The following is a 25,568-nucleotide window of genomic DNA, read 5'->3' on the forward strand; positions in this document are numbered from 1 at the left end:
CAAAAATTTTTAATGGAACACAGAAACATTGCAGCAGCAAGAGCAAAGTTTTTGAATACAATACATTTATTGCATGCTAAGAACAATAGGCCTTTGCTGTACTTACAATGAATCCCTCGAGTGCAACATCACAAGTTCAATCTTTAATAAGACTCACGTGAAAGTGTTGTGTTAACAATTATGACAGGGAAAATGTTAGCTGCTAATGAGTCACCATTTGCATCATGAGGGCACTAGAAAATGAGTGTCTGGGAGGTGCAGAGATCAACCTTCTATGGGAAGTGCATATTACCCTTCACATGGTATGCCACAGTGATCACAAAGTTTCACACCATCAAGATCAAAGGCAAACTCGTTGGGAGTTACAAACCATGCACGACATTCAGATACGCATCCACTCTTAAAGAATGCATATAGAATCAGACTGATGTAATGAGGTGATGAGAACTGATGGAATGTGATGGCATGCAACCAAACACGAATCTGTTTGGTGCTTATCATGAAACTGGCTATCCTTTAAGATGTAGCTGCAGATACTGTGATAATATGCTTTATAGGCGTGGAAAAAACAAATTTCCAGAAGCTAAATTTGTCCAGTAGTTCCAGCTGGTATGAACTGCAATGTCACACACTTTTCAGATGATAGTTTGCTCTAAAGGAGCACAATTTTTAAACACAGACCAGGAAACAAGCAAAAGCAAGTTATTTTGACCAGTTATTGGCCAAAAACAGTACTCATACCACAACTGTAGTTCTCTTACACCAATTTTCCCACTCTTACTTGCTGTGACATAAATATTCCCTGCTGCCCTTGCAAAATCATGCACAAGAGAAAGAATCATGGGGTAAGCTTGTTTATCTCATCTACAAATTTTTGGGCCAATTTTGCAGTTTGCTGTGCATCATCAAGTTGACACTTTGTTTGAAATTTTTTATCTTATGTCTTCCAATTCTGTAGCACTAATAGAAGATATGCAACCAGCTACTGCTTCCCTTGAAATCATTATAATCTGTGTTGTGCACAATTTGATGTGCATAACATAGTACAGCACTATCACACACATCATGTAAACTGTATCAAGCATTCTTGAAATGCGCAAACACCAGTTTTTGTAACAAGTGCACCTTGTCCTCCCTTAGTTTTTCTGATGTGCTACATGGTCAAATTGCTGTGTATTTATTCAAATCTGTTCACAACTGTTTTTTTACTCTGCTGCAGATGATCTTACATGTATGTAATTATGTTTAGCACCCACTCCTTGGACAACAACTGTACTTTACTTTGATCAACTGAATTTGTGATTCCCTGTTGGATAAAGATGATGAACTACATGGCTTGACACCTATTTCAGTATCACTTTCACTTGTTAAGCACTGGATCCTCATCTACATTGTCTGCATAGTCGAGCATACATGACAACACACATTCCACTGATTCATCTTGCAGAAATACTAATATTTCATCTGCCAGTTTTTTCTCACTCTGCAAAAAACCTTAGGTTCCTTTCTCATAAAATGTCAACTTTGGCAACTGTTGTTGTATATATAATGCAATATTTGCTTTGTTGGTTGTTGTCATTTCTCTGCTTTGTATCAACACTACTACCACTGTGGTGAATTACTCACTGACTAAGCAGTTTGACTACACTCCATAGCCTTCTGCTGTTACGCTCCCCATTGGATACCTTCAGTGCCACCCCCTGTTGCCATTAGCAGCCAACAGTGTGGTTGCATGGTAGACAATATGTGGGGCACCAAATGCCATAAATATCATTAACCTTTTCTCACCTAGCACTCAGGGGGTTCCTTGTTGGATGAAACTTTGGTTTCACAAAACCATACCAATAAGTATACATGGCATGATTCCAAAGGAAATGGTTGTTTGAAAGTGTATATTGGTACATGTGGCAAACTAACCATTGCCCCTACAGGTTCATTGAACACAGGCTCTGTACCAGAGGCCAAACTTGCTTTTTGTGGTTGTAAAAATTCTTGTCAATCCAACTATCATTCAGAAATGAAAGGAGAAATTTTTAAGAATAGGTTCATTTGACTGTTGTCTGTGCTGGAAAAAGGCTCTATTGCTGTGATGAATAATGCCATCTATCATTCCATTTAAATAGAGAGGCTGTCACGTTCAAATTGTCACAAGGTAAACATTATGGAGAGGTTGCATAGGAAGAATGTTTAAGTTTCAGTCAATGAAATGAAAGCTGAACTTCTGTCTAAAGCAGAAATCCTACATACCAAAAACATATATGAATTAAATCAGATGGCAAACAAAACTGGACACAAAGTGGTATGCCTACCAGCATATCACTGCCAGTATAACTCTTCTGTGCTGATCTGGGCCAAGGTTAAATGAGAAGTGGTGAAAAGAACACCACTTTCAAACCTGATTATATTGAGCAGCTAAGACATGATGCTCCACATAAAGTTACTCAGTATGACTGGATGAGGTCCGTAAAACATGCTGAAGCACTGCAAGCAGCCGATTTTTTGAGCCAGGGCATAAGAGATGGGGTTAGTGAAACCTATGATGGTACACCTGGCTGAAACAAGCCATAGTGAAATTGAAGACATGATGATGACGACCACGCTCGAACCTCAGTGTACAGTCCTAACTGTCACATCACTGTATAGTCTAAGTAATAGCATTACTCCCACATTCTCTAATTATTTTGCTTGTTTGTTTTTCCTTTTGGTGTTTGTTCTACCTGTTACAGAGCAGTTTACATATATTTATTTAACCTATGTTTGTTACAGCAGATGATTTAGTGCTGAGGCAGGCAGGGTCATTGAATGGTCTTCTTCCTATGTCACTGGTTGCCCAGGTTCCCTGAGTGCTGCAACATTTCATGGAACTGCCAAACAGTCGGTGTAAACCGGTCTCACAACAGTGGGGCACCAGCGACCTTGTCCAGTTCCCGTGTCATGAAATCCTGCAGGAGATGCATGGCAAGCTTTAGAACTCTGACTTGCATGCCTTAGATAACAGAGATGACTATCACCTGCATCCCACACATTATGACCATGTATTCAATTGCTGGTTGGGTCATCGCTAGATATAGCATGATGTCGCAGTAACGTGGCAATGTTGACTCAAGAGTTTAGTAAAGGGGTAAAGTGCTTGTAGACAGTCAAGCGATCTGCCCCTAACCACACTAATATGTGTTCCCCAGGTGAGACGACTGTCTAGGGTTACCCAAAATACTTTTCAGTGCGATACCATGGAATGGGGCTTCCCTTAATCTGCACTGACTGAAGGTCCAAAGGAATTCTGTGCCTCATAATTATTATGACCTGGCTTTCTGCGTCATTGAATTTCAGACACCACTTAGTATCCCAGATCATGTTGCATGTCCTCTGCAGATAATGGCACAAGATATAAACTTCTAGGTAGTGAATGTTGAGAGCTGTATCATACGCATAAAGTTTCATTGTCACTCTCTCCATCTTTTGGACATCTGAGTTATACAGAGAGTACAGCAGGGGGCAAGGACAGACCCTCATGGCACTCCCACTAGTACAGGCCTTGCTGTCGATACATCATCTCCGACATGACACTGAGTGTGCGATTACACAGGTAAGACGTGTGATGTTGATACCCCCAATAGAAAGAATTTGTAGAAGAGTCCCTCATGCCATATATATTCAAAGGCCTTGAAGATGTCCAGAAGCACCACCCCTAAGTACTTCTCATGCTCCAACACTCCCATTGTACAGATTCTCAAAGACTTTCAAAATGGCAGGGAACAGTCAACAGTTTTGCAGCAGTGTAGCATCTTTTCCATGTTCAGGAATGGCAACTACCTCTGCATGATTTCAAGCAGTGGGGCAGTCACCAGTCCTAATGATTAAACGGGTACAGAAATGGGTCAGAGGGTGCCAGGTGGCAGCTGCTTAAGCATAGGATACAGCACCTTGTTGTAACCTGCAGCCTTCTTAGGGTTTAGATTATGAACTCTGATTTCCACTTCCTCACCAGTAATGGTGTCTATGGCATAACCTGCTGCCTTGTCCACAATAAATAAAGCTAATCTCTGCCGCATTTACGAGTGTGCTCCACATCAGTCACATCCTCTACTGGCCTGAATCCATCTACAGATGTGTCAGCCAAAACACTAATCTTGGTGTCAGGTTAACAGACAACTTGTTTGCCAACTTGCAGGGGAGGAAATGCACTGCCATTTCCTTAGGAATTGTTTTGTAGTTATCCAGGTAATGCCACTGTCATGTCAAAGTGTGGCCACCTTGCCTACCCAGTGTCTGTTTCTGTGGTTTTCCACTGGCAACTTTATCTCATGCCACAGCTTGGCCACCTTGCCTGCCCTGTCTCTGTTGCTGTGGTTTTCCATTGCCACCTTCAGCTCATGCGGCAGCTGATTGAAGTGGTGTTTTGTGGTAGGGTACCTCATTAACTGCATTCACAGAAAATTCTATTTGTTGTGTTTTATCACTTTCGGTACCTCAGAGGGCAGCTGGCACCATCGATTACTTACCCTGTGTAGCCCCTGGAAATAGCAGCATCTACTGCTTCAGCTTTATGTCAGTTAGCTGCCTTATAGTTTCATAAGCACTGACAACATTTGGATCTGGCACAACATCGAGCCAGTCTTGCAGGCTCTCCCAGTCCACCTTGCCTAGCTCACTGCACTGTTTTGGTGGCTCTACATCATTGATTTCCACACTGAAGATGACTGGGAGATGGTCTGCTGGCAGAGCACGCATCATCATTGTGATAATCAGGTGTCTAACACCCCTCAGTACCACTACATCCAGTATATCTCCTTGGCCATTATTGTTGGGACAGATAGTGGAGTCATATGACCCCAGGATTGCTGCATTATGCTGCCTAACCACACACAGCAGGTGGCATCCACTGATATTTGTGATGCTAGAATTCCATTCAGAGTGTTTGGCTTTGAAGTCCCCTGGGTCAAAAAGTTTGAAACATAGAGACATAAATGCCTCAAAGTCTGCTGGATCTAGGAACCTCATGGTGACTGCTATGCAGGCACAAAGGTAATTTAGCCTGACAATGTTGATACTGCAATGACAGTGGCTTCAACCGTTCTGAATTGTGGCAGCTGCACTACAGCGTGCTTGAAGGAGATCTTTATGTAAATAGCCATACTTCCTTCTGCAGTCAGCCTATTTGCATAGTGGCACTTATACTTGCCCACTCACATGAAAACACCAGGCTTAAGGTGAGTTTCTGAGACTTGCCACACGCTGACTGCTTTGTCTCACAAGAACTGCTGAAATTTCCTGGCCTGTGTTCTTATGAAGTTTGCATGCTAGGCTCAAACTGTTAACCCAAGTGTGGTTCATCAGTAGGGGAGACTGCATATAGAGCACATATGCAGCACATTCTTGAGTACAGCTTGAGTGTTTGGGATCCTCTCATTAAAGGACAGCATCCAAGCATTTCATAAATGTGCTGCTAGATTTGTTGCCAGTAGATTTGATCCTTATGCAAGTGCTACAGAGATACTGCATGAACTCAAATGGGAACTGCTGGAGGGAAAGCAATGTTCTTTTCATGGAACCCTACTGAGAAAATGTAGACATGGCTGACTGTAGAACAATACTATTGCTGTCACTGTACACTTTGTTAAGGACCATGAGGAGCCATAAGGACAGTTGGTTTCCCATTCTTTATTTGTGAGTGGAACAGGACAGGAAATGACTAATAGTGGTACAAAGTATCCTCATCCTTGCACTATGTTGAGGTTTGTGGAATATGTGTGTAGATGTCAATCTAACACACAATCATTCCTTTGTATGGTGTTTATCGTTCATTCTCATACCCTTATTTGTGGTAAAATAAACACCATTCATGGATTAGAAATTATGCCTGTTCTGACTGTGTGACTGCTGCCTACAAGGCAGTATGAGGACAGGCTATGATCATGGAACATGTGATGAGCATGTCACCAATCCTTCCAGCCATTATTGCCAGTAGATAAATTGTGTTGATGCTGCTACTTCTTTATTGAAGCAGATCCTCATTTTGCCTCACAAGCAAAAATATTTAAAGACAAATTATAAATCTATAAGAACGAAAATATACACTCAAGAGAAAGTACTGCAAATTGCTTCAAGTTCCTATCCAAATATCAATATAATGCAGAAAATTAATTAATTTTAGATGCATTTGTCACAAACTATGACACTACACCATCATCATGGGGAAACTTCTGGAAATTCTGTTTCTTCCATTCACTATCAGCTAATATCATGTGATACTAGAAAAATACAACCTAAACAAATAGATATGATGCTAATAAAACTATATTTTGAAATACATGCCTTGACTGTTTATTGCAAATAAACAATAGCTGCCTTACCATGATGTGTTGGCTGGTGGGGCTTGCTGACTGTTCCATCTCTATTCACACAGACATATGCTCCAGGCTGATTACGACATTCCTGTGTCTGGATATCACAAGAATGAACTTCTAGTGCACATTCATCAATATCTACAAAAGTAAAAAAGAATATTAATTGGACAATTAACAAAATTTTACCATCATTCTTGTCTGCTACACAAGTTGTATAGAATAACAAATGAACTAGAAGTGAGAAATGCCAGAGCAAACAGGTGTAATGAAGGTCTTTTTGTGGTTTAAATTCATATAACATAAAAGTATAAGCAAAAACCATTAACAAAATTACTAAGAGAAATTGCATTAAATGGGAAAACATTACTCCAATTAGTGTTATATTTATTGACTAAACTGAACACAGTTGACACAATTTTTGAAATATTTATAAAGAAAAATATGATTCACTTGCTGAACACTATTCCAGAATGCTTCATTAAATGTAATAGATATCATTATGGTATGGAGAATTACATTTTAAGGTGTTATGTACTTTTCCTCTTCTTTAGGTGGTACTGTAACTACCAAGAATTGATAATTTGCGTCATAAATGCTTTCTATTTCTTGTCATTTAAAAAATAGTTCTACACCACATACGTTCACTAACATCTTGAACTTTTGGTAGCAAGTCAACTATGGTCTGCAATATACTGTACCAATTTTGTCTCCTACAAATCACTAATTATGAACTGCAGAGTTCAAATATTTGTGGCATTGGTAAATGAGCTATGTAAATCAGTTCCTAAGCTCAGTAGCTTTAATGTATTGACAAATAATCAAAGATGGAATACATTATGTAAATGAAGATAGACTGCTACTCACAAAATAGACTAGATTCTGAGTAGCATGTAGGCAAATAGAAAAATGGAAGAAGTTTGTTTTCCAACAAAACAATATCTTCTTGACAGTTAAGAAACACACACAACTCACACAGCCAATCTTGTCTGCAGATTCTACTAACTCATTGGAGCAATTACAAATCTAGCCTTGTTTAGATACTGTGGAAATGGAAGAGATGTGGAGTAAGGTTGAGAGGAGCTATTAATGATGGTGCTGAGGTACAGGTGCAAGCAAGGGCACATTAGGAGGAGAAATGACAAGAGGAAAAAGGAGAAAGTACAGGGAAAATTTAGAGAATACAAGGTAGGAGGAAAAGAGAGCGGTAAGAAAAAGCTACTATGTGTGAGTTGGATGGAATGATGAGTAATAAAGTAATAGGGGAAATGCGAGCCTGATGTTGGGAAAATGAGGGTGGAATAAGGTGGTGAAAGTTTTTTATCCAGTCCCATTACAAAACTGTAAGCTGCAAATAAAGCAAAGGTTGTCATATGCTACATACTAAATGAATACCAATACTCAAAACCAGTACATCAAGTAACAGGTACAGGTCATAGCATGTGTAGCAATATGATGAGGTGAGAAGCACTTCATATACCACAGAACAAAATGATACTTGCCACTGTGCAGGTGGCATGTGACATGCCAGCTCTCCCCCTGCCAGCTGGCAGCAGAAGCTGCCACAATATCAAGGTATTTATCCCAGTGTCACTATCGATATCGACTGTAGACAGGGATACTAAACCCTTCTCCTCTAAAATCAGCATGTAGGGCCAATAATGGTAGTGTTTGTTCTGTTGCTGGCAGAAAAAGGTGGAGGAAGGTGGGGTGGCATGGTAGAGCTTCTTGGCTTCTTGCCAAGGGATTGAGCAAAACAGCCTCATCCGGACTGGCCAACTCAGACGTCCCAGATTGGTACTATGGGGAGGAGCTGGCAGCATGTCAGAGGCAGAGTACTACTGGGGCTAGGAGAGGCATAGCTGGTGCAAGTGGTTCCACATCCATGTGCTTCCACACACTGGCCCACTAATTTGCATGCTTTTGAGTGGGGTAAGGAGGGTGCAGACCATAGCAGTGGGTTGGCAGTACAGGTTGCAGCTAATGGAGATGTCAGGCACCTGGGTCAAATGTGGATGTGCCATTTGCAACAGCAATCATTGCCAGACCTGGTTTTGGTGACAGGGCAGGAGCTCGTGACTGACCACATTGTCAAACAGCTTATGCCCCTTGTAGCCTACAATGAACTCCTGTGTCGCCATGGATGCTGGCCAAATGTACATGCCCAGACACAGGTGCCCTGCATGTAGATGACCTGCACTTTATCAAGGCACACTACAAGGGGTGCAGGAGGTCTAGCAGGATTCAATGAATGCAGCTGTGCAAGATTTTGGCTACATTGGTACCTTTGGTTGGGGTAGACCGGTACATGGTGAAGAAGCTGTGGATCGCTTCATGGGCCGAAATGACCATACCGTCTGCTCTACCTCAGCATTGGTGTCTGGGTGAGAGGGGGTGTTGGTCAGGTGCTCAGTGCCATTGCAGAAATGGAAAGCCTCAAACTGTGATGATGTGAAAAGGGAAATGTTGTCAGACACAAGTGTGTGTGATGCTCCCTTGATCACAAAAACTTATAGAGTTGCTACCATTTTAATGGTAAAATCTATGAGAAGATACAGTGGAATACTACATTAACTAGCAGTAGCTCGTGAGCATGCAGTGTCATCATTTGGGCAGTGACGTTGATTTATTGTGATATGGGCTAGGCTCGCATGGTGTAACCTGCCAATACAGCAGTAATGCATGGCACAGGCAAGACAATTTCTCCATCATCAGGATTTCTGTGGTATTGTTGAGTATGTGATTGGAAGTGGTGCAGTGGCATAATGACTAGCCTGATATCTGGAATAAATAGCTGCAGATTTTGTAGTAGATTAATTCACAGCCCAGCAGTGTACAAAAATGAATGTACTACACCAGATGAGGAAGTGGCATGAAGCTGCCATAAGCAGCCACCAGTTTGAGTCTCTGGGGTGGTACCAGCTTCCTGTACTGAGTGTATCCTCTGAACTGGCTGCCACAACACAGTAGGCCTTCCCAGCTCACTCCAGCTGCAGCTGTACTTTTGCCCATCTGCAGTGGGTCACATCCCAGGCACAGTAGCCACCTTCTGACAACGGGGTGTTGGGTGCACCTCCTTGCTGTATTCTTTGACTGCCTCTGGAGTTGGCTACCTCTGCAAGATTCCTATCTCCATATGCCAGTGATGAAAGTGCTAGGGATCAAACAACAGTGGGTGCATGCAAGGCACCAAGTGTAGGTTCCAGTAAAATGAAGTGCGAGCATGAATTGCAACCAACTGGCCGGCTGCTGAGAGCCATCTGGCCAGCTACCATCCCTTTTTTCGTGGGTTGGAGTTATGGTCACCTCCCCGTATTGACACAGTGCTGATGTAACATAAAAAATAAATTACTGATTTTGTCAGCAGCTTCCCTTTGGGCCTTCATCGGCCTGCCACCCAGCTTCAAATATCAGCCATTTGACATTCTGACAATGTAGTCAGCTGGGGTTGGCTATAGGCTTAAGAGAGGGCATGGATCATAGCATGGGTGGTCAGTGACAACATATATGTAACAATGGTATGCAGTCTCTCCCATGGTTGATCTGAGTGCTGCCATGGAGAAAAACCTTGTGCTGGGGCCATCTGGTTAAGGGAGCACACATTACAAGAGTGGCATACACATTCAATTTCAGCATGAATAAAGGCTAGCAGGCCATTCTATGTGCCACTTGGCTAAGACCTTCATGTATATTATCCTTGAATGTGAATGTTGAAGGAGGATGCAGTGCTAGAGGGGGAGGTGGGATGAAGCTCCACCTTTCACTGTAGTCAGTGGTTTACATTAAGATTCTGTTTGTGATGTAGCGGCACCACTGTTTAGGATAGCAAAAGTTAGTTTTGTGCGATATTCTGAGCACAAGTTACAGCCAGGTGCAGGCAAGATCGCAGTGAGTTACGCATACCAGCAGTTGTGAAGGCAAATAGAGGCCACAGAGGTGCAGAACTGCCGGAGAAGGCACACACAGCAGTTTGCACAGTGCAAGCTACAGGCAGAAGGGGCCCACTGGAGCAACTTAGGAGTGGTGCGTACGTGACTCGGAGTGGCACATTAGCAAAACAGGGGTGCACAGCCGAGTATAAATAAAAAATTCACTGAAGTGTGACAGCTCTCTTGTACAGTGCTTCACACAGCAGCAGATGGGGCACCAATGTTCCAGTCCATGGCGGGTCATTGGTTTGACCCCCTAAGGCCGACACAGGGTCTGTAGCCAGCCATCCAGCCAGCCAGCGGCTGGACACTCCATGGTTCACTACCGCAGGCAGTCATCCTGGCTTCCAACACACGCCAGTGACAACCGGGCCGAGGGTCGGAGACTCGGCTGCGGATTGCGGACAGTTGTCGGCACCGCATCCTAAGCCACACCGGCGAAAGAACACGGCGTGGACACTGTTTGAACACTGGACAGACTTCCATATGGATGACATGATAATAAGCATTCCTGGTGTAAAGAAACAACTGTCCAAAGTGAAGACAAATAAATCACCAGGTCCCAATGGAATCCTAATTTCGTTATACAAAGAGTATATGCCGCATTGGTCCCTTACGTAGCTTGCATTTATCACGAATCTTTCACCCAGTGCAAAGTCCCAAGTGACTGGAAAAATGTGTAGGTGACTAATGTTTACAAAAATGGTGAAAGATTGGACTTGAAAAATTACAGACCAATATCCCTCGCGTTGGTTTGCTGCAGAATCCTTGAACATATTCTCAGTTTGAATATAGTAAATTTCATTAAGACCAAGAAGCTTATGTCCAAGAATCAGCATGGTTTTAGAAAGCATCATTGTGTGAAACTCAGCTTGCCCTTTTGTCACATGATATACTAACAACTTTGAATGAGGGGCAACAAGCAGATTCCATATTTCTAGACTTCTGTAAAGCATATGACATGGTGCCTCACTGCAGGCTGTTAACAATGCTACAAGCATATGGAATAGGTTTGTAGATATGCGAGTGGCTTAAAGACTTCTTCACTAATAGAAACCAGTATGGTGTCCTGGATGGCAAGTGTTCATCAGAGACAAGGATATCATCACGAGTATCTGAGGGAAGTGTCATAGGAAAGCTATTATTTTCTATATACATAAATGAACTGGCACAGTGGGCAGCAATCTGCAGTTGTTTGCTGATGATGTGCAGCAAGGTGCAAAGTTGAATTATTGCAGGAGGGTACAAGATGATTTATGAGGAACCCCTCGAGTGCAAGGTCACAAAAGACCAATTATGTTCACAGCATACGAAGCACCACATATTGTCTACCATGAAACCACAATATTGGCTGCTAATGGCAACAGGGGACAAGACTGGAGGTATCCAATGGTGAGCACAGTATGAGGCTACAGTGCATAGCTGAACTGCTTAATCTATGAGTAACTCTCAACATGGTACAGTGCTTGCGGTGTTGATGCAAAGCAGTGCAATGGCAATGATAAACAATGATGAGAAAAAAGTGGCAGATGAAATATTAGTGTTGCTACAGGATGAGTCAGTGGAATGTGTGGTGTTGTATACACTCAACTGTGCGGACAATGTACATGTGGAGTACAATGATGACAATACACGCTTAACAAGTGAAAGTGATATTGAAATAGGTGTCAAGCCATTTAGTTCATTGTCCTTGTCTGACAGGGAGCCACAAATCCTGTCTCCAGGGAAATGTAGTAAACGACAATTGTTGTTCAAGGAGCAGGTACTAAACATAATTACGTATATGGAAACTCATCCACAGTATAGTAAAAAATATTATGAACTGGTTTTGAATAAGTGTGCAGCAATATGAGTGTGTAATTCATCATAAAAACTAAGGGAGGGCATGGTGCACTTGCTACAAAAACTGGTGTTTGCACATTTCAAGGATGCTCGATACAATTTAGAGGATGTGCGTGATAGTGACCTACTATGTTATGCACTTCAAATTGTGCACAAGATAGATTATAGTGATTTAAATGGAAGCAGTAGATGGTTGCATAACTTCAAACAGCACTACAGAATTGGTAGATATAAGATAAAGAAATTTCAAACAATGGATCAACTTGATGACACATGGCAAACTCCAGAATTGGCACAAAAATTTGTAGATGAGGTAAACAAACTTATCCCATCACTCAATAACGAATTTTTTTTTCAGCACCAACAAATTGGGATTTGAAGAGAAAACACATATGGAAGGAACACTCGAAATTAGAGGTAACAAGAACAAGAGAGCTGTATCAAGATCAGCTAATATCCTCACTTTAACACATTCATATACAATTACGCTGACTGTTTACCTTGGAAGTAAATTTTCTGGAAAGTTATTTATTGTGCTGCATGAAGTTGAAGGTGCTCTGCCCCCTACGATTCTGTCTCGTGTGCATGACTGCAAGGGCAGTAGGGAATATTTACGCCATGGTAAGCAAGAGTGGGAAAATAGTTGGAAGATAACTACAACTATGGCATTAGCACTGCTTTTGACCAATAGTTGGTCAAAATAACTTGCTTTTCCAATAGTTGGTCAAAATAACTTGCTTTTGATTGATTCCTGGTCTGCATTTAAAAATCATCCTCCTTTAGAGAAAACTATCATTTGAAAAGTGTTTTTTTTTTCCATGCCTATAAAGCATATTATCACAGTATCTACAGCTACGCCTTAAAGGATTTCCAGTTTCATGACAAGTGCCATACAGATTTTCATTTGGTTGCATGCCATCATATTCCATCAGTTCTCATCACCTTGTCACACCAGTCTCTATATGCATTCTTTAAGAGTGGATGCCTCACTCAATGTCTTGCATGGTTTGTAACTCCCAAGGAGTTTGCCTTCAGTCTTGATGGTGCAAAGCTTCAGGATCATGGTGGCATGCCATTTTTCAGTCAGTGTTCATGGTAAAAGTTAATGGTTGGTTTTGAAGATTTCTTAAATGTCAACAATGTCCATTTTGTGATGTGTAATACATACTTCCCACAGAAAGTTGATCTCTGTACCTGCCAGACACTCATTTCCTAGTGCCCTCATGATGCACATGGTGAGTAAATGGCAGTTAATATTTTTATGTCATAATTGTTAACACAGACTTTCACATGGGCCTTACTAAAGGTTGAACCTGCAACCTCGCACTCAAAGGGTTCCTGGTTAGACAAAATTCCTAGTTGGTGTGATGAATGGCAACTAGCTCTAAACATAGAAAAATGTAAGTTAAAGCAGATGAGTATGAAAAATAAACCCTTAAGGGTTAGATACAGCATTAGTAATATCTTGCTTCACGCAGTCATATTATTTAAGTATCTGGGCATAATGTTGCAAAGTGATATGAAATGGAACAAGCATCTGAGGATTTTGCTAGGGAAGGCAAATAGTCAACTTTGTTTTATTGGGAGAATTTTGAGAAAGTATGGCTCATCTGTAACAGATACCTCATATACGATGCTGCTGTGAACTATTCATGAGTACTGCTCCAGTGTTCCAGATCTGTACCAAGTCAGATTAAAGGAAGACATAGAAGCAATTCAAAGGTGGGCTGCCAGATCTGTTACTGGTAGGTTGGAGCAACATGATAGTGTTACAGAGATGGTTTGGGAACTCAAATGAGAATCCCTGATGGGAAGGTGACATTCTTTTCGAGAAGCACTATTGAGAAAATTTAGCTAAGTGGCATTTGGAGCTGACTGCAGGATGATTATACTGTTGCCTATATATATTTCGCGTAAGGACCATGAAGATAAGAAACAAGAAATAAGGGCTCATGTGGAGGCTACAGGCAGATATTTTTCCCTTGCTCTATTCATAGGTGGGACAGAAAAGGAAATGCAGAATGACTAGTAGAGGTATACGGTACCTTCTGTCATATACCATACTGTGGCAGATGTAGAATAAATCAGAAGTCTTTCTTGTATCAACCCTACACTTAACTGAACCATCATTCTAGGTCAGCTACCTGTCTAAATATTCTTACAGTGCATAGCCATAATTAATTCTGTAGCTTTTGTGCCTCTGTGTCTTATTTTTTAACCATGGTGCTCATTAAAAAGTACACATCCAGATATACAGTTCAAAATAAGTGTCATTAGTTCTTACCATTGCAGGATTTCCCATCAGCATCCAGCTGGTATCCAGGATAGCATGTACATTCAACAGCTACTCCTGTATCCAAGCACTTGTGAGCACATGGGTTATTCTGCTTACATCTGTGAAGTCACAATGAAGAGTTTAAAATCAGAAAATTAATGGTGAAGTGAAATATCTGTGTTGTCCACTACATTACATCGAACAATTTTCAGCACAGAAGATGCGTCCTTTAACATCATACAAGAAATTCTGTGTCATCTCATGTCTAGGATTACAGACTTGCAACCTGATGATGTGTGGTGGTGTCAAAGATGGAACACTTGCAAGAAATACTCGGATGTTGGTATGGGTGGCCTGATTTACTGATAGTTCTAGTTGAATAGCTGGAGCAAGGCTGTGTGAATTGGTGTTGTCTTTAGCTCTCAATTTAGGTAAACTGTGTTTGTTACTGTGTTAATTTGAAACATCTGGAAAATATTGATTTCCTTATTTATTTACTCACTAATGATTTAGCCTGACCACATTAGGATCCTAAGGCCCTCTCTTACATTTGAGCAGGAACAATGCACTCTAAAGATACTATAAAATCTTTCCAACAACAGCTGCTACTACTACTAGAATAACAACTGACACTAACAATAATAGCAAAGGGAATTTAGAATGACATAGATTAGCTTAGCACATTGGAAGTCCTGTTTAGTGTCATCAGAAGTGAAATGGAAGAAGGAGGAGGTGAAGACTGAAATGACAGTGACAATGGCTGTTACGAAAGAACAGAATACGAACAGAGAATTCTGCTGACAAGTGGGAAGGAAAAGTTGTGGCAGAGGGGTGCTGAAGAGAGTGAGCTGGAGAGAATGTGGGAGGAATGGCTATTGTGCTAGACGGTGGACCATTAACTGTCTTTTGAACTTTGGAAGGAATTAATTTCTCTCGTGTGTTGAGGAATATGGCTCCAAAGTCTGGTTCCTGATTAGAAAATAATTTAGAGAACATGGCAGTGTTATGGTACACAGAGAATTCTACTTTGTTGAGAATGACTATTTCTGCTGTGCTGCTCATGTAGTAGTGTAACAGTTTAGGACAAATAAGAGGGAAGCAGTGATTGAGAAGATAACAGAGCAAACATAAAGTATGATAGTCTCTCTGCTTATCAGCACATGGCCACAATAATTTGCCAGCGTGATATGATCGAAAATGTGTAAGCCACAAATATATGTTACACAAGCATTCATTGCCAGTTTCAATGAATGCCAGTTTCTGAGAATGTTGACACATCATGAACATATAATGAGAAGGGTAATGGGCCCAATACTGATCCTCATGGGACATCTGATATGACATCCCTCCAGTGTGAACTTTCTGTTCCAGTCATTATGCATTATTGGCAAGATGTAAATTATGAATGGAACCGTAATATGGCACTAGAAAAATTTTGACTTGTGAGTTTAGCAAGTAGAATGAAAAAAGAAATTAATGGAATGAAGAAACCATAGTTCTTATTAAGTTCTTAGCCAGATACAGTGAGTTTTCAAACATAAGTTGCATAATTTGAAGCCATTTAGGAAGAACTACGTTGAAACTTCCTGGCAGATTAAAACTGTGTGCCCGACTGAGACTCGAACTCGGGACCTTTGCCTTTCGTAGGGAAGTGCTCTACCATCTGAGCTACCGAAGCATGACTCACACCCGGTACTCACAGCTTTACTTCTGCCAGTATCTCGTCTCCTACCTTCCAAACTTTACAGAAGCTCTTCTGCGAACCTTTGGTAGCTCAGTTGGTAGAGCACTTGCCCGCGAAAGGCAAAGGTCCCGAGTTCGAGTCTCGGTCGGGCACACAGTTTTAATCTGCCAGGAAGTTTCATATCAGCGCACACTCCGCTGCAGAGTGAAAATCTCATTCTAAGAGCTATGTTGTTCTACTCTGCAAATGGCCCCTTCACAATTGCTGAAATGTGTGTTGAAAACTGGTGCTATGTGAAGTGCACATGATTCCCCAGTACATAGTTCTCACAGAGCGACTCACCAAATTATGCCATATGAAGGGTACTACAAGATACCTCAATAACTAGGTGTACTGGTGTAAGAGCATGCATTCAGTATGCTGACAATGCAGAAGACACTGTTCAGGATATCTGAAACAACGAGTTGCTACACATTACAGCACTGACAGGCCTACTAGAGGCACTGACATGATGGTAAAGCTATGGCTGAATCTGTAATGATTACACCTGACACCTCAAACCTCTTATGACTTAGTGCCCAGGACCACTTCTGTTTCTGCTACATCTGTGAGATGCCAGATATGGTGCACATGTCAGAGAAACTGGTGAGAAACAATGATGATGCAAGGAGAGAAGACCGTCTGCAGTCAGGCCTCTAACCCATGCCGCAGTTGAGCAACAGGGCAGATGAATGGCAGACCTGACACAACAAGAGCAGGGCAGTAGTTATCTAGGCTACAACAAAGTATGACAAACTTTTGACACAACGCTGTCAACAGATCATGCATGGGCCACAATCCAAATCGAGACCAGAGAGGAAAACCAATATCAAAGTGAAGTTGTTGGCAAGTAGTCAGTACTATGATGGAGATAATGATGAATGCTATCAGACAAAGAACACAACTGCCTGAATGGTAAAGGTGATGGAGTACATCACTGGAGATGGGCATAAGTGCTCAATAACAAAGTAAGGGCTGCCATAGTGGTTGAGGACTTGATAGCCTTCTTCATCTGCTGCTTAAAAGTATGGACCTGACATTCAGCTTCCCATTGGAGGAAGGATGGAAAGGAGGACTACAGATCTGTTTGATGCCATTAGTGGCACAGAAGTCCTTGAAGGCAGAAGTCATGAATTGTGGGACACTGTCAGAGACCAATGTGTGGGGCAACCCTCCGATGGCCAAAACTTAGGCCAAGGCAGTAAGAGTAGTCTGGGTCATGGTGGATGCCATGTGTATGACATATGGGTACTTTGAATAAGCATCCACAATGAGCAGTCACATAGAACTCAAAAATGCGCTTGCAAAATCGATATGAATGTGGTCCCAAGGGAGGCAAGGAGTAGGCCAGGGGGCAAAGGATTGAGGGGGCACCACCTGGCGGTGGGTGGATGCTGTGCATCTAGGGACCATCTTCTCAATGTTGCTGTTGATCCCTGGCCAGTACATAGGGGGCTGTGCCAGTGTCTTCATGCAGGACATGCTCCAATGACCCCAGTGAAGCAAACTCAATACCCAACAATACAGTTCCGCCGGAATAACCACTCGATGTGCATCCATCTCAGTAACCAAAAGGATGACACCATCTGCTACTGAGAAGTGGTAAAAAAGCTGTTTTCATTGGCAGATTTCTGTTGTGAAATGACGAGTGAGGTAATAGGGCCAACCATGGATTACATAGCAAAGGTAGGGAGGAATCCTGGTGTGTTGCAGCAGAAACACATATGGCCTTAAGGGGAAAACTGTCCAATGGATGTTGACGTTAGACATAGATGTGGAAGCAGAGGACCTCCTGTGAGTGAAATCCAGGTCTGAGCTAGGCAGTATATGGTTGAATGCATCAGCATTAGGACGCTGGGCTGTCGGCTAGTACCAGATAGTATAATTGTAAGCACTGAGGAACAATGCCCAGTGCTGGAGGCATTGTGCTGTTCATCCTGGGAGATTGGAATGCAGCCTGAATAATGCCACCAATGGCTTGTGAGCCGTAATTAGAGAGAACTGTGTCCCATTCCTCCACAGTGTCACTTAAAGGGGGAAATGATGGAGGACACGATGTAGTGTCAGTTGCAAGGGGTGCCAGTCCATGGGGGCAGCAGGCTTTTGCACATGAAGTTTGTCCACTTAGAGTTCAAGAGACTTTTGTAACATCAAAATGGATTAGCAAGATGGCTGCCGAGTGAGATCACAGGTATTTTCTTCGTCTGCTAAAAAAACTTATTTAAGAGGGAATAGTGTCAAATTTAAATTTCCTTTGTTTTGTATACTTGCTGTTTGTTTCCTTCGTCACACAACTGAATATTAGCATTCCAGCAGCACTTGTTCTTGAAAAAACTTGTTCTTTAGCTAAAGTCCTAATAATCGTGACATAACGCAAAATTTTGCATGACATAAACACAAAAAATTCTATTCAAGTCATCTTGATAGTACAAAATTCATTTCAAAGAGTCTGCTACTAGTTTCATCAGTGTGTATTGTGCAGTAAAAGTGTAATTAAATGTTTCTAAATAGTATTCGTATTGTTTACTAGTTATATAGACTCGATCTAGGCCTAAAATGTCCCAGTTATAAAAGTTTAAAAACCTGACCAAACATGCCTGATAATGTAAATTCTCTAAAAGCAAATTAATTACAGATTCATTCTTCTGTTATTGTATCTCTAAATCAGTAAAAAAAAAACAACCACCGCACATAAGACCTTTGTGTTGTTTTTTTGTTTACACACAGCTAATCTCGCATCCTTGACAAATTTAAAACATTCTTTAAACTTAATTATTCTTTTGAAACTGACCATGAGTGAGAACTGTGGGAGCTGTTATAGGGTAGTGAGTAGAGAGATTTGTTGCCAATCTTGTAGGAAATATTTTCACTGGGAGGGGGGGATGCAGTCAGGGGAATGTTGGGAGAACAGAACAGGCTCTCTCCTAGAACTGCAGAGTATGCAGTATGAACATGTTGTTTGGGGAACAGGAAAGGAAAAGCTGTGCCCTTCAGGCACAGTTGGAGGAAGCAAGGAAGGAACTCATAAGGACCAAGGGAGATAGGGGGGAGGAGGGTCGTTGGGAACTGGCAGCTGGTACGAGGATAGGAAGAAAGAGAACAAAATCTGACAGTTTTATCATCAACACCAAAAACAGGTATCTACCACTGCCAGAGTTAAGTGGAGAAGAGCCTCAGGTAGAATGAGGGGCAGGAAATGTGGAGCACACTTCAACTGAGGCCAAGAAGCCTAGGAATGTACAAACTGTTAGGAAGAAGAAAGTGCTGCTGCTAGGTAGTAGCCATGGGTGAGGTGTAGACCCTCAGTTACAGGAAAGCCCCATAACAAATATAATAAATGAATCCTTCACATCAGGGACATTTCCAGAGCAGTTAAAACAGGCAAGAGTTTTACCTTTGCTTAAGAAAGGTAATGCAGAAGACATAGAAAATTACTGGCCCATTTCCCTGCTGTCAGCATTCTCAAAAATAATAGAAGCAATTATGAAAGACAGATCTATGAATTACCTGAATAAATACAATCTTTTAAGCGAATCAGTTTGGTTTCCGAAGTGGCAAAAATATGGAGTCAGCCATAATAGAATTCACAAAAGTTGTATTTGATGCTCTTGATAAAGATGAGTGTGTCACAGGCATATTTTTGGATCTTTCTAAGGCATTTGATACAGTCAATCACAAGATTCTATTAAATAAATTAGAAGCATTAGGAATAAGAGGGGTAGCTAATGACTGGTTTCGATCATACCTAACAGATAGGGCACAAAGAGTAGAGATAACACATACTTCAAATAGATCCAAACATTTAGTAAAACACTTATTAGAACCAAAATAAATTAATATAGGGGTTCTGCAAGGTAGCATATTAGGACCAATACTGTTCCTGATATACATCAATGACTTTCCCAGTAGGGTTACTCATGGTGAAAAAGTCCTCTTCGCTGATGACAGCAATATTTTAGTCACTGAGAAAACAAGAAAACCCCTTGCCGAGAAAGCAAATGAAACTATCAAGGAAGTTTATGACTGGTCAATAAGTAATAAAGTGACATTGCACACAAAGAAAACTAATGCCATGAATTTCAGTTTGAAGAGGAAAAATGACAATGTTAAATTAAATGTAGATGGCAGCTCTATAGACTGCGTAACAAATGCAAAATTTCTAGGATTGAATACTGATTCTCAGTTGAAGTGGTGTGAACACACAAAGTTACTTGCAAACAGAATGTCACCAGTATGTTATGCCCTTAGAATCCTATCATCAGTGTTTAACATGCAGTGTCTTTTAGTTACATATTATTCATATGTACACTCAATTCTTAGACATGGCATTCTTTTTTGGGGAACAAATGCACAAAATATGAACACAATTTTCAAACCCCAGAAAAGAGCCATACGAATAATAACCAAAAATACTATTCGAGCTCATTGTAAAGATCTGTTCAGAACACTGGGGATTTTAACTGCTCCATGTGAATACTTTTACCAGTCAGTTGTACACATCAAAAATAACACTGGTAATTACTGTACAAACGTCTCTGTCCATTAGCATGCAACAAGAGATAGACTCAACTTACAATTACCAAGAAAAAAAACATAAAACTCAAAACAGCATTTTCTACCAAGGAATAAAACTGTACAATAAATTACCAAAAGAGATTAAAGAAATTGCAAAAATACACTTATTTAAAAAGCAGCTAAAAAGTACCTGTTATGCAATACATTTTATACATTGAAGGATTACTTAGATAAAACAGAGTAGGGGTTTGATAAAAAATGTTATACAAATAAATAAATAATAATAGTACTGATTATAAAATATCCAACATTCCACATAACACCTTTACTTTATGATTTTTCCTTCTTTTTTTCCTTTCTAGAAATTCTTACCCCCCAAGCTATGCATAGCACAATACTAACACCTCTTCCTCTTTCTGAGCTCAACATCTCCTTCATTATGGAGGGATGCTGACTCAGTTTTCAGGATAGCAAATGGGGAGTTGTGATACAGAAAATGGCCCAGAGGTCACCAGTGTGTGTGTGTGTGTGTGTGTGTGTGTGTGTGTGTGTGAAGTGTTATGAAACAATGTGTGTATAGTGTGTGCAGTGACTGATAGTGAGATATGAGTGAGCAATGTGGCATTACCTTATTTAAGAAGTTATTTGTAAAAAAAGTATTGTATACCAGGAGTAAATCAATTATTGTCTCTAACTAGAAGTCTGTAAATATATGTATATACAAATTAGCTTATATTAAATTTATCTAAATTTGGAAATACTTTGCCATGTCCTATATCCTTGTAAAAAGAGATCTACAGATGAATAAAGCTACTACTACTACTAATCTCTGTTGGTCCGTCACAGCCAGGGGACATCGGCTGGTAAGTACTTTTCAATGTCAATACACTTCACCAACAGCCACATATTTTATGATATTTTATTTTATTCTGAAAGCAACCAATTTCAGCAATTCATTTTGCCATCATGTCTTTGTATGAAGCATTTATATGACTGGGATTCATGATATCCAGTGGTTTATGGTGCTATACAATAAGTTTGTTTATTTGGATACAAGCGTATTGGGCCTGAAGATGGCAAGATGAATTGCTGAAACTGGTTGCTTTCAGAATAAAATAAAATATCTTAAAATATACAGCTGTTGGTGAAGTTTATTGACATTGAAAAACTTCTGTAACAAGTCTGTCTGTATCTGCTGCTGGTGCATCAGCTGCTGCTTTTGCTCGAGCAGACTAACCAATTTAGCATCCATGCTATGAAACAACTTCCTTTTTCCTCATCACCAATTGCTATATTTGCAAGTACCAGATACTGGTGTTCACATCAGAGAACAGGCAAGAAAAGATGATGACCCAAGGTGGGAAGACCTTCTGCAAAAAAATGGCTCTGAGCACTATGCGACTTAACTTCTGAGGTCATCAGTCACCTAGAACATAGAACTAATTAAACCTAACTAACCTAAGGACATCACACACATCCATGCCCGAGGCAGGATTCAAACCTGTGACCGTAGCGGTCACTCGGTTCCAGACTGTAGCGCCTAGAACCGCACGGCCACTCGGGCTGGCAGACCTCCTGCAGTCAGGACTCAAATCCATGTCAGAGTTGAGCAACAGTGCAGACAACGACGGACCCAACACAGCAAGAGCAAGGCAATAGCTATCTAGGCTACAACTAAGTGCAATGAACTTTCAACACAATACTGTCAACAGATCAACTATGAGCCACAATCCAAATGGAGACCAGACAGGAAAACCAATATCAAAGCAAAGTCATTGGTGGCTAGCCAGTAGTATGGTGGAGATAGTAACGAACACTATTCAGCAAATTACATGACTGATTGAATGGATAGGGTGCGGCGGTATTTATGCGAGCCATGAGGGGCATTACTGGCCAGCATATTCATGTGGCAAGACGGTGGCACACTCACTAAGTGAGTGCAGCACTATGGCAACACTGTCCTGTATTGGCTATGGAGATCCATTTGTTTTGGCAGGCATTCAACTTCCATGTGGCCTGATACCAGAGTTTCAGAAGCATTACATTAGCTAGCTTGTACATACACTGCCAAATTCAGTATGACATTCTCAGTTAAGCAGTGATAGCCAGCTGTTAGTAACAAGTATACCTGTCTGCCATCTGAGATGAATCATCACAAGCTGTTAGCATCAAACTCTGCCTCAATGGCTGCTGACCAGTGCCTGCACCAAGTCTGAATGCTGCAGACTTGGCACCTTCACACCATTGGGGCAACCACTGGGTGACTACAATCTAGTGATGGCCAACCTCCTGGTGCGCTGTGGTTTCAAGTATGGGCCATCTAGGAACCCAGTCATAATCATCGAAGTGGGCAAACAGTATTGCTGTACACTTAGGTGACAAAAATTATGGGATACTGATATGCACATATACAGATGGTGGTAGTATCAGGTACACAAGGTATAAAAGGGCAGTGCATTAGTGGAGCTGTCATTCATACTCAGGTGATTCTTGTGAAAAGGTTTCCGGTGTGATTATGGCTGCATGATGGGAATTAGCAGATTTTGAATACAGAATGGTTGTTGGAGATAGATGCATGGGCCATTCCATTTTCGAAATTTTTAGGTAATTCAATATTTTGAGATCCACAATGCCAAGAGTGTGCTGATAATATCAAATGGCATGCATTACTTTTGGACAATGCAATGGCTGATGGCCTTCACTTAAGGACCATGGTAAGGTTTCACATAGTGTGAAATAACCACAGAATTCAATGTGGAATGTACTATGAACTTATCCATCAGGACAATGCAATGAAATATGGTGTTAATGGGCTATGGCAGCAGATCCTATGAAGCCATGGACCCAAGATGTCAACAAGAACATGTGCAAGCTGGTGGTGGCTCCATAACGGTGTGGGCTGTATTTACATGGAATGGACTGGGTCCTCTGGTTCCAATTGAACTGATCATTGACTGAAAATTGTTATGTTTGGCTACTTCAAAACCATTTCAGCCATTCATGGACCTCATGTTCCCAAACAATGATGAAATTTTATGAATGACAGTGCACCATGTCACTGGGCCACAATTGTTCAAAACTGGTTTGAAGAACATTCTGGACAATTCAGGTGAATGATTTGGCCACCCAGACTGCCCAACATGAATCTCATCAAACATATATGGGACATAACTGAGAGGTCAGTTCATGCACAACAGAATTCTGTACTGGCAACACTTTTACAATTATGGAAGGCTGTAGAGGCAGCATGGCTCAATATTTCTGAAGGGGACTTCCAACGACTTGTTGATTCCATGCCACATCGAGTGGCTGCACTACGCCAGGCATAACAAGGTCTGACACAATATTAGGAGGTATCCAATGACTTTTGTCACCCAAGTGTACACTGGCCAGTGTGGGCACAAACCACCATCATAATTCATGCTGGAGGCCATGGTTTGATCCTGCCTCAACCAGTACATGCCACATTGAGCAACATGGGCCAAGCCAACTACTTCAGCCCACATGCTGTCTGTCCACCATGTGCCACACAGTGATGCTTATGAGTCAGTGTCGATGCCACTGTGCTGATAGCAGCACCTTGCCAGATGCCTCCATCACCTGAGGGAACATGCAGTGTGTGTCCTTCTGGCAGGCTACTACTGACATGGGCACACTTCACAGGCCATGGCTGCCTACTTCACGGAGGCACTGATCAGCTATACAGTTCTGCATCCACTGCTGTAATTATTATGCAGTAAAGGAATAATTCAACCAACATTGTTTCCATGACAGTCTGCCACTGACACACTCCACCAGTTCCACAGCAGCCATGCCCTGGGAGGTGAACTACATACATCCTGACCTCTCACAGACACCTTTACCTGCCACCAGTAGGAACTGTAAACCCTGACGTCAACAGGTGGAGTCAACAGTTCTCTGCTGCCGAGCAGTGTGTCAGCAGTGTGCAACTAGCAGCATTACTGCATTTACTAGGCAGTCTTGTATTTTAATAACCATTTAAATTTTGTGTTGAATTGTTTGTGCTCTCTGTAGATTAGTTCAGACGTTCTTTGCACAACAGTATTTAGCATGGATAGGGACTGTGACTGCAGTGGGCTGAGTTGGCATCCCTTCGCTCACAGCTTCAGGCTATGTTGGCTTCGGTCACACAGCTTGAGGCTGTTGCCAATGGGCATCACTGTGGGGGTCTGGACAGGGGTTTGTCAGGGACGGCCAGCTCGTCCTATGCATACCCCGATCGGACTACGGCTGTGGCTGCCCAGGATACTGCCCACATTGAGGCTGACCCCTCACCCGTGGTAGAGTGGGAGGTCATCTCAAGGTGTGGCAGGGGGCGAAAGACATTCCAGATGGCTGAACGGAAGGCCTCTCTATTTTGTCTGACAAACCGGTTTCAGGCTCTGTCTCCAGCTGATACTGATCTTCGGCCAGACATGGCTGCTAGTCCTGTTCCAGAGGTTGCCCCTCAGTCTGCAAGATCCGGACAGTCACAGAGGGTGGGCTTACTGGTAGTTGGGAGCTGCAATGTCAAGCACATAATGGGGCCCCTTAGGGATATGGCTGCAAGGGAGGGGAAGAAAACCAATGTGCACTCCGTGTGCATACTGCGGGGAGTCATTCCAGATGTGGAAAAGGTCCTTCCGCATGCCATGAAGGGTACGGGGTGCACCCATCTGCAGGTGGTTGCTCATGTCAGCGCCAATGATATGTGTCGCTATGGATTGGAGGAAATCCTCGCTGGCTTCCGGCAGCTATCTGATTTGGTGGAGACTGCCAGTCTCACTAGTGGGATGAAAGCAGAGCTCACCATCTGCAGCATTGTCGAAAGTACAGAGCCGAGTGGAGGGTCTGAATCAGAGGCTGAGATGGTTCTGTGACCATGTGGGCTGCAGATTCCTCGACTTGTGCCATAGTGTGGTGGGGTTTTGAGTTCTGCT

At 41.9% G+C, this 25,568-nt stretch overlaps 1 protein-coding gene across 2 annotated transcripts in view; it reads right to left on the reverse strand.

The window, feature by feature from the left end:
- The window catches only part of LOC126183856 (fibrillin-1-like), a 640,172-nt gene that overhangs the window by 395,955 nt on the left and 218,649 nt on the right, over positions 1–25,568 (reverse strand). For both annotated transcript variants that reach the window (XM_049926146.1, XM_049926147.1), the window contains exons 6-7: positions 14,400–14,509; positions 6,354–6,485 (exon numbers count right to left, since the gene is read on the reverse strand). In XM_049926146.1, the coding sequence (XP_049782103.1) occupies positions 6,354–6,485; positions 14,400–14,509 (242 nt within the window). The remainder of the gene's footprint in view (positions 1–6,353; positions 6,486–14,399; positions 14,510–25,568) is intronic.

Source organism: Schistocerca cancellata, chromosome 4 (genome assembly GCF_023864275.1).
Source record: "Schistocerca cancellata isolate TAMUIC-IGC-003103 chromosome 4, iqSchCanc2.1, whole genome shotgun sequence".
NCBI lineage: Eukaryota > Metazoa > Arthropoda > Insecta > Orthoptera > Acrididae > Schistocerca > Schistocerca cancellata.